The sequence below is a fragment of the Tyto alba genome, unplaced genomic scaffold (genome assembly GCF_018691265.1).
Source record: "Tyto alba isolate M040663 unplaced genomic scaffold, T.alba_DEE_v4.0 Super-Scaffold_16, whole genome shotgun sequence".
In the NCBI taxonomy this organism is placed as follows: domain Eukaryota; kingdom Metazoa; phylum Chordata; class Aves; order Strigiformes; family Tytonidae; genus Tyto; species Tyto alba.
The window spans coordinates 16,371,761-16,380,560 of NW_024881278.1; the positions used below are offsets into that span (position 1 = coordinate 16,371,761).

At 34.8% G+C, this 8,800-nt stretch overlaps 1 protein-coding gene across 6 annotated transcripts in view; it reads left to right on the forward strand.

The window, feature by feature from the left end:
* EPRS1 (glutamyl-prolyl-tRNA synthetase 1) overlaps window positions 1-8,528 on the forward strand; it is a 41,575-nt gene extending 33,047 nt beyond the window's left edge. For all 6 annotated transcript variants that reach the window (XM_042789644.1, XM_042789646.1, XM_042789648.1 and 3 more), the window contains 7 exons: window positions 115-270; window positions 392-589; window positions 947-1,120; window positions 3,350-3,510; window positions 4,510-4,588; window positions 7,823-7,887; window positions 8,159-8,528. In XM_042789644.1, the coding sequence (XP_042645578.1) occupies window positions 115-270; window positions 392-589; window positions 947-1,120; window positions 3,350-3,510; window positions 4,510-4,588; window positions 7,823-7,887; window positions 8,159-8,309 (984 nt within the window). In that variant the 3' untranslated portion in view covers window positions 8,310-8,528. The remainder of the gene's footprint in view (window positions 1-114; window positions 271-391; window positions 590-946; window positions 1,121-3,349; window positions 3,511-4,509; window positions 4,589-7,822; window positions 7,888-8,158) is intronic.
* Window positions 8,529-8,800: the final 272 nt, after the last annotated feature.

Sequence of the window (8,800 nt, forward strand, 5' to 3'; positions counted from 1 at the left end):
AATCTTGAGAAAGGGTTGAATTTTTAGGATTTGAGACTCTGGCATATAAAAATATGTTATGATTTAGCAAATGCAAAATACCGAGTAATTCTTAAGACAGTATTTTCTTCATAGGTGATGCAGATACTTGATCTATATGCTCAAGTGTATGAAGATCTCCTAGCAATACCTGTTGTAAAAGGAAGGAAAACAGAAAAGGAGAAATTTGCTGGTGGTGATTATACAACCACTGTAGAGGCATTTATATCTGCCAGTGGAAGAGCTATCCAGGTATTTATCTACTAGAAGAATATTTTTTTTTCATTAAGTACGGTAAGATGAAAGCCTTAAACTGATCCTTCATAGACTTAACTTTCTATTGAGTAGAATTTTCTGTGTGCAACTATTTCAGGGAGCAACATCACATCATCTAGGGCAGAATTTCTCAAAGATGTTCGAAATTGTATTTGAAGATCCCAAGAAACCAGGAGAAAAACAGTTTGCGTATCAGAATTCCTGGGGCATTACAACTCGAACTATTGGTGTAATGACAATGATTCATGGAGATAACATGGGACTGGTGCTCCCGCCTCGAGTAGCCTGTGTTCAGGTGCGTAAAAATGCCTTAAAATACCATTTTGTTTTCTGTTGTGCAATTCATGAGCATTTCATATCGGGCACCTGGAAGACTTAATGTAGGATAGGAGCTGTCTAATTACAGAGTATGCTGTGTAAAGTTAATACAAATCATTGAGGTACTTGTGGTGGACAAGCTCCCTTTAATAGTCCATCCATTTGAAATAATATTCACTGTATCATTTGGATGAAAAGGGAAATGTATCCTTTACTTCTGAGAACTTGAAAGAAATTACTGGGATATAGGGCCACAATATTGTTTTTAAGTTTTTATAATAACTAGGAACTCTTCTATTTTATGACTTAAAGTATATGTCATGTTATATTGCAGGTTGTAATTATTCCCTGTGGTATCACAAATTCCCTTTCTGAAGAGGACAAAGAGGCTTTACTGAAGAAATGTAATGAATATCGTAATAGGCTGCTTAGTGTTAATATCCGTGTACGGGCTGATTTAAGAGACAACTATTCACCTGGTTGGAAGTTCAACCACTGGGAACTTAAGGTACATTTCTTTACAGTTGGTGCTTTGAAGCTCATATATGGGGGTATGTATGGGGCATGTTATGTGTCCCTTGTATTCTGAAGGCAAATATTTTCATTAACTGAAGAGTTGATGCCTAACAATCAGCAATCACTTTCATTAATAAATGAAGAAAAGATATTTTTTGAGACTAAGTCTCTATATACATAGAAAATGAAATTAATAGTGCAAATTACTTGCATGTTTAAAAATTTGCACTAATACATAAGTGTCTCCTGGGTGACAACAGTGCCTTCTTTGCACACAGTGGAACAGAGAAGTTAAACCTGTATAGCATCAACTAAGAAAAGAACACTTTTGTTTCAAAATCACCATATTCCCTTCCTGTATAGTAGTTGAGAGGAACACTTCTGCTTCATCAAATATGAAAGGCTTTTGTGAAACAAGAATAGTGAGCAGAATGAAACAATGGTAATTAGAAATTGAATAATGTATTAAGTGATGTTATGGGATCATATTTTTGTTCTGAATTTGAAATTAGTTTCAATATGTTACTCTTTGGGGAGCTTCTATCATCCTACACTGACTTGTTGAAAGTTCCTATTATGATTGTGTCCAAGTTTTTTTCCCTTTGTGTAACCTTTTTAATTTCTTCTTTTTTTTTTTTTTTTTTTTTAATGGAGCTCTGATACCATGAGTCCATGTTGGGAGACTTTTAAAATAAAATTAGGTTCATTAAGGAAGCACAGCATAGGGGAAACTTGGTGTTTTTTATAAAATCTACTAATGTGTCCAGCATATGTAAACTGCATCTTCAGGCCAATTGCAGGCAAAATGCACTCATTTTATTAAGTACTGATAAGGAATTTCATAGGGTAAAAAATACTAGGGTACTGAAGTAAGTAGTACAAGAATGAACCGGAAAGTATTTTGCCTTATGTACTTTTCAGCATAGTAGATTTCTGATGTTACCTCTGAAAAGAGCCAAGACATTAGTACTTGTTTCATAATGTCTGGTATTAGTTCCATTGCTCTTTCTTATGAAAACTTCGTATGTGACCATTAGGCATCCTTCTTTTACTGGAAAGTAGTTTTAGAATTAGAAATACTAGATACTTTCTGGCAAGTTTTAATTATGGAGACAGCTTTTTTGTATGTCATAAACTAGAATGTTCAGTTTAAATTGCTTGTTAATAACAGTTTTGAATGCTTTTTATGTAGCTTTGCAGTAGGAGTAGATATTTCACCCTTCAGACAGATTTTACTATATTATTCATCATATATGTCATCATTTTGCGTAAATAAGGGGGGGGAGGTATAGGGCATTGTTTGGAAGCTGAGAACTTGGAAGAGGTTCCAGAGCACAAAATGTGGAGAGAGCTTGGTAAATGTGTTTGATTCTCCTGTTCACGTGTTCAACACTAGAATGTTTTTTAGCTTTTAGCTTCTTAACTTAATGATTCGACTTCCCTTGGGGAAAATAAAAAACAAAACCACCTACCAAAATGCATTCGCACTTACTCTCTATTTCCCATTAAAGAATGTGTACAGCTTGGGACACTTGTTAGCAAGACATAGAGAAAATAAGTTACACTCAGTAGACTCTTAACTAACTAGTAAAATGGAAACTCCTTTTGTCTGATGGTATATGGGAGATGAGAAATTACATGGTTCTCATCACCAAAGTTTATGAAGCATAAAAGCTTTACTTAAATTAAGCAACTGTAGTCAAACATTCTATGCAATTAATGCTGATACTAGGGCTGTACTGAACAGAACTTTTGCTATTTGTTATTCATACAGTTGAAAGTGTTCTGTGGAACGAGAATTAAAAGTTATTATTGGATGAACTAGAACATTAAAATGACTATAGAAGCCTTAATCATTCAGACTTTAAAAATCTGATTTTTACTATCTGGTATAACAGTCTTAGTGTAGTTTCAGTTGTGCTTTAACTGTCTTAGTATTATTTGCTTCTTGGCACCGATGCAATCTCCAAGCTAACAAAGCAAGCTTAGAGCAAGGTATAATGCACAAGTGAAAAGAGTGTGGATGGGAAAAACAGAAGTGCATAAAAGCAGTGGAATATATGCTGATTTTCCGCCCCCCCCCCCCCCCCCCCCCCCAAAATTAAATGTGTAAAGTCATTCCATGTTAAGACTGGGCTTTAGGGGAAAAAAAAAAAAGTGAGAAAATGAACTCTTCTGAGAATGTCTTATTCATCATAACTTCTAACTTTTTTTAATGAAGGGTGTTCCAGTCAGGGTTGAAGTGGGACCACGAGACATGAAGAGCCAACAGTTTGTAGCTGTTAGAAGAGACACAGGACAGAAGCTGACCTTTTCTGAACATGAAGCAGAAGATAGACTGAAGCAGATTTTGGAGGAGATCCATGCTAACCTTTACAACAGGTAAATTGAGAGGTACAGTAAATGGCTGTGCTAATCACAGATGCATTTTACCTGTCAGAAGAATTTCTCATTTTATTGGTTCATCTGTGGAGAAAGACAGGTTAGACTCATCTTTCTGTTTGTGACATTTAATTTTTCTGCCTCTGAAACTTGTTCACATATGGTGATAGAAGTTTCCTATTGTGTTCGTGAAACACAATGATAAAGGTTGTGAACTTATTTTTAAAAATACTTCCGTGAATTCAAGTGAAGTATTAATAAACAAATACACCATAAATAGTTCATGCAATAATAATGCTCAGGATTAATTTCTGGAAGATGCTTTTGGTAGGAAATTTTGAAGGATACAAAGTTGTCCAAGCAACTTCCATAGTTGATGTTCTATGTTCAGAACTGTATTTTAAGACCCTGTATCCTATTGACTTTTGTAGGATTGTTTTCTTATAAGCAATTGAATGCTTTTGGAACTGTTATTTGCACTTACTGCATATGCCAAAATCCCTCGCATGTCTGTCGTTGCAAATTGTTGTTCATAAGTACACTGAGAAAGAACAGGCTGCTGATCCAGCACCATGGCAGATGAGTTTTCCTTCTTTCTTCTGTGCTGATCAAAGTTGCTTAAAAGCAGAATATTTTTACCTAGTTAAAAAGTATTTTGCTGTTTAGGTTTAGAACATAATAAAAAGGAAAAATCTGTATCTTTAGTACTTATCTGTTTATGTCTACAGCTAGTCAGTGTTGAACTGATATGCACAACAGTGTGAATTAAGATGGTGAAATGTACAGCAACCTGGAGGACACCCCGCTGGCAAATAATCAAAATTTTATCTCTGAGGGCAGAAGTGATAGAATGGCATAACTTGATCAGGAAGATTCAAATTAATATATAGCTTCTCTTCTAGCTTTTTGTTTTGGCTGACTCTGAAAACTTAGCTCATTTGGCCAATGACATTAGGTACATAAATCTGCCCTGACTGAATATTTTCTTCCTTTTGTTAGAGCTTCTGAGGACCTAAAAAGTCATATGGTAGTGGCAAATACTATGGAGGACTTTCAAAAAGAGCTTGATTCGGGAAAGGTAAGGGAATTTACTTCATTCTATCCTGGTAAATGCCTTCACACACTTTCTGTCCCCTACAGATAATCAGGGGCTAGAAATCTTAAAGCTTATATATAAATAGTGTTGTGGTTTTTATGGAACTCTCCCCTCACAAGCAGATGAAGCCTCTCTTGTAGAGCTGCACAAAAATAAAGTAGCTTTCCCAGAATTTGTAATAAACGTTAATTTCTTCTTTTGCTAAAATACCGTATTTACTAAATATGGTGTTTCAGGCTAGCACTATTCAAAACTTAGTGCTATAACAGAGGTGACAGAGTGTTTTGAAGTGTCTTACAATGCTGCAGTTTGGTAATTTGCATTTAAAGTGTTACATTTTTATCAGAAAGTGCTTTTCAGAGAGATTAATGTAAATATTCAGTTTAAGATAAACTCACTGTCATTCTAATGCAAGCAGTGAAAAATACTTGTCAAATCTTGTAATAGAGGCCAAGTAAGAGTTTAAAGTACATGCTACTTACGTCAAAGAGGTTTTACCTTTATGACCTGAGTAGAAGCCATTGGGTTCATTGAGAATTACTGCAAGTCAGAAACCTAATTGGTTTGATAGTAGGAATAACCCATAACATGGATGATTGAGCTCTTTGAGCTCTCCTGGTCTAGGGATCTGTGAAAAATTCAAAGTTCTGGCAAAGTATTTGAAGTTTAGATGAGAGATTATATCTCCAGGAGAGCATCCAGCTGCTGCTTCTTTTTCAGAGATCCACTGACAGAAGTTCTTAAACCTGAAACTCTGTCACAAACCTCATCTTGTAAAATTGTTCATGTATGTAGATTAATATGTTCAAGTATTAGGATCCCCAGGATCACTTATTAAGGCTGTGTATTTTATAAAGAAAGATCAAGGGGTTTTTGTGTACCAATTAGGTCTACTCTGAAAATTTCAAAATTTCTGATGGAAAATGCCCAAGTACCAAGAATTCATAGTACTTTTGTTAACTTCCAAAATATTTTTAAGTTATTCTTAGGCTTGACCTTCCATCACACTTTTTTCTTGCATTTCTATTGCACTTAAATTCAATTTATATCAAGATTTAAAGGAATAATTATGAACTTCAGAGGAGGGACTGATTTAGCGTGCTTGCCGTACTGCCTTAATTTCCTCTACAAAACTAAATAGAAGTATGAAATACTCTGTTTCCAAACAGCTTTGGACTCTTCCATACTGACTGCAAAGTATCATTTACTTGGTGCAAGTGTCTCTAAAGCATCTGATGATTGTGGTGGTAGATTTTAAAACCAAAAATATTTAGTCTTTGTTTAACAAATAGTTGTGCTCTGCAGAGGCATTCAACTAGTACTACTGCTCTCATGTATTGTGATTTCAAGATGTGCCATCACATATCTTTCACTTCTGAATTAAACAAGCACTCTGGAAATATGCTTGACTGTCTTCAAGACAAAGAAATAGTTGAGGAAGACCTAAGGTTTTTTTTTTTTTTAAGACCTTAAGAGATGCAGCAAACTTGTATGTAAAAATAAACTGAAATGAAGACTCAAACTCATTCCAAGAGTAGGAATGGGATGTGAAGCTAATTTTGTATTTGTACATGCACATAAATTATTACCCTTTAAATGTGATGAAATACTATAGAATCCCCTTTCTTCTCCTCCTGCCACAGAGGATCCAAATGATGGCCTCTGCCTATGAAGAGGGTAAAACGCCTCATCTTCAATGTCCAACACTCACTGTTGTGTACAGCTAGATTCTAGACAGGGCCAAGAGAATTATACTATCTGTATTACGTTTAGAACTCTAATATAATCTAGGTTACAGTGTAGTTGAACTTGGAAGCATGAACAAATATTTTTACATTTCAAGTTGGATACTTGCACTATTTTGATACTTAGGTTATATAAATTTATTATTATCGGCATATCCGAATTGAAAAAAATGACATAAGTCATTTTATGACTGTTTCTCTCTATATATGTTGTATGGACAAAAAATTATAGCATGTGTATTTTGTAATTTGAAATTACACTGTTAGCACTGACTACTATTTAAGAAGAAAATTTGTAAGCTGAAGTACTTCTGCTTAATTCCTGTCTCTGTTTTTGCCTTACTATAATTTCAGTGAAGACTATTAGCTCTTTAAAAATGCAGGCTGCTTCTGTGTTTAAGTTGCATGCAAAGTTTAGTTGAAACTCTAAGAATAATTGCACAGATATTTAAACAAAGTTTCATTTGACTAACAAAAGATTAATGAAAGAACAGTATAGTAGAGTAGTAATAGTTCCTTTTTTCACTTGCAAGAAAGTGAAACTATAAAGTGAAGTCTAATAAAGTTGTGTTCCAGTTCAAGGCAAATTGATAATTTTCATAGGTTGGATAGAATTAAAATGATGGTGAAGGCTGAATTTAGTAACTGTTACTGATCTTAGCTATTAGCATTACCTGAGTGTTCAAATGCGTGTAGGGGGTGGCTTTTTTAACGGTAGTTCTAGTTTTTAGTAGTAAACAGAATTTTCACTGTGGAAGTCCATTAAAATGAAAAAACTCAGTAAAATGGAATATAAAACTTGGGAAAAGAGATTTGCTACAATAGCTAAGAGTAGTACCGAGAAGACTATATGAGATTATAATTTCAATTTTCTGAATTTTCTATAGTTAAGATAACCGAAGGAAACAGCAGGAAAATATGCACCACTTCCCCCTGCCCCCAAGAAAAAATGTGGTGTTGGTGATTGTTTTTTTTAAAATGTGTCTCCTTGTCTTGTTCAGAAAATATGAAAATTCCTAGTAATGGAATTAAAATGGAAACTTCATTAGGAAAGCACCTTCTTGCAGTATGTGATCAAGCATTTATTATGCAGTTTGAACGTCTTAAACTTTTCCTGAAAAACAAGACTATTTCAGGAGAAAACAGTATTTATACTTTCCCCAGAAGGAAGATATATTGAGTTAAAAATTAATCAAATCAGCACCCTGACTTGATTTAAATGCTGCTTTGGGTTTGTATATGTTTTTCCATGCTGCACTATGAGGGATGACTGCTTATCTATTTCTCTGATGAGAAAGAGCTACTAAAATTTAATTGTAGCTATCGGAACTTTCCCCACTTTGAGTGTATATGGGATCTTAAGGCTTGGGAATCTTCCAGAGACAAGGATTATTTTTTTTTAGATATATAACAGGTTTTGTTCATGTTTTTTCTTTGTTGTTTTTTTCCCCTCTCCCCCTACCCCCTTTAGATTGTACAGATCCCTTTTTGTGGGGAAATCGACTGTGAGGACTGGATCAAGAAGACCACTGCCAGGTAATATATAACTGCACTGGAGAGTATCTACCAAGAACAAAATCAGAATGTTTTGAATATAAAACAGGAATGTAAGATAACTCTGGTTGTAGCACAGATGTAGTCTTCACCCTTGACGCTTGCTGTCCTGCGTAATTCAATATATTTACTCCCTTTAGTTCTGAAACTTTCAGACTTATTAGCATGCTTTTGAGATTTTATGTATAATACACTGTATTACACCGTTATTTTTAAATAAAAGTTTGTATTTACGAGTATGCTTTTATTTCAGGGATCAAGATCTTGAGCCTGGTGCCCCCTCCATGGGAGCAAAAAGCCTCTGCATACCTTTTCAGCCTCTCTGTGAGCTACAGCGTGGGGCAAGATGTGTCTGCGGCAAAAACCCTGCCAAGTTTTACACCCTATTTGGTCGTAGTTACTAAATTACTAGTGAAAGCACCTTCTCCTTTATCTGTGAATTGAACTTTTTTTAATAAGACTGAAATAGCCCCTAAACTTAATCAGTTTTGCGACTTTTTAAATGATTCAAAAAACAAAGCCATAAACCATGAAACACCCCTAGTTGTCAGACTTAGGCTAGCAGTAATTCACAGACTTTTCTGTAAACATCTCTAATAATAAACATGTATTGTGAGCTGTAATATGCTTCGGTTGTTTTTTCTGTGTTGCTCATTGGGGAGGATAGGTGTCCTTTGCTCATGTGTTTTTTCTGTTTTGGTGCATATATTTTCTTCTACATTGAGAAAATGCCTGAAAAATTTGGTCATAAACACTCTAAAGTACAGTTTAGTGTGCCAACATAAACTTTATAGATAAAACATTTGCTTTTCATTTTCCCTTCAAATTTTTCAATTTCCAGTACAGACTTTCTGCTAACTTGTAGGCATGGTAAATGCCACCCTTTTTGAAAACT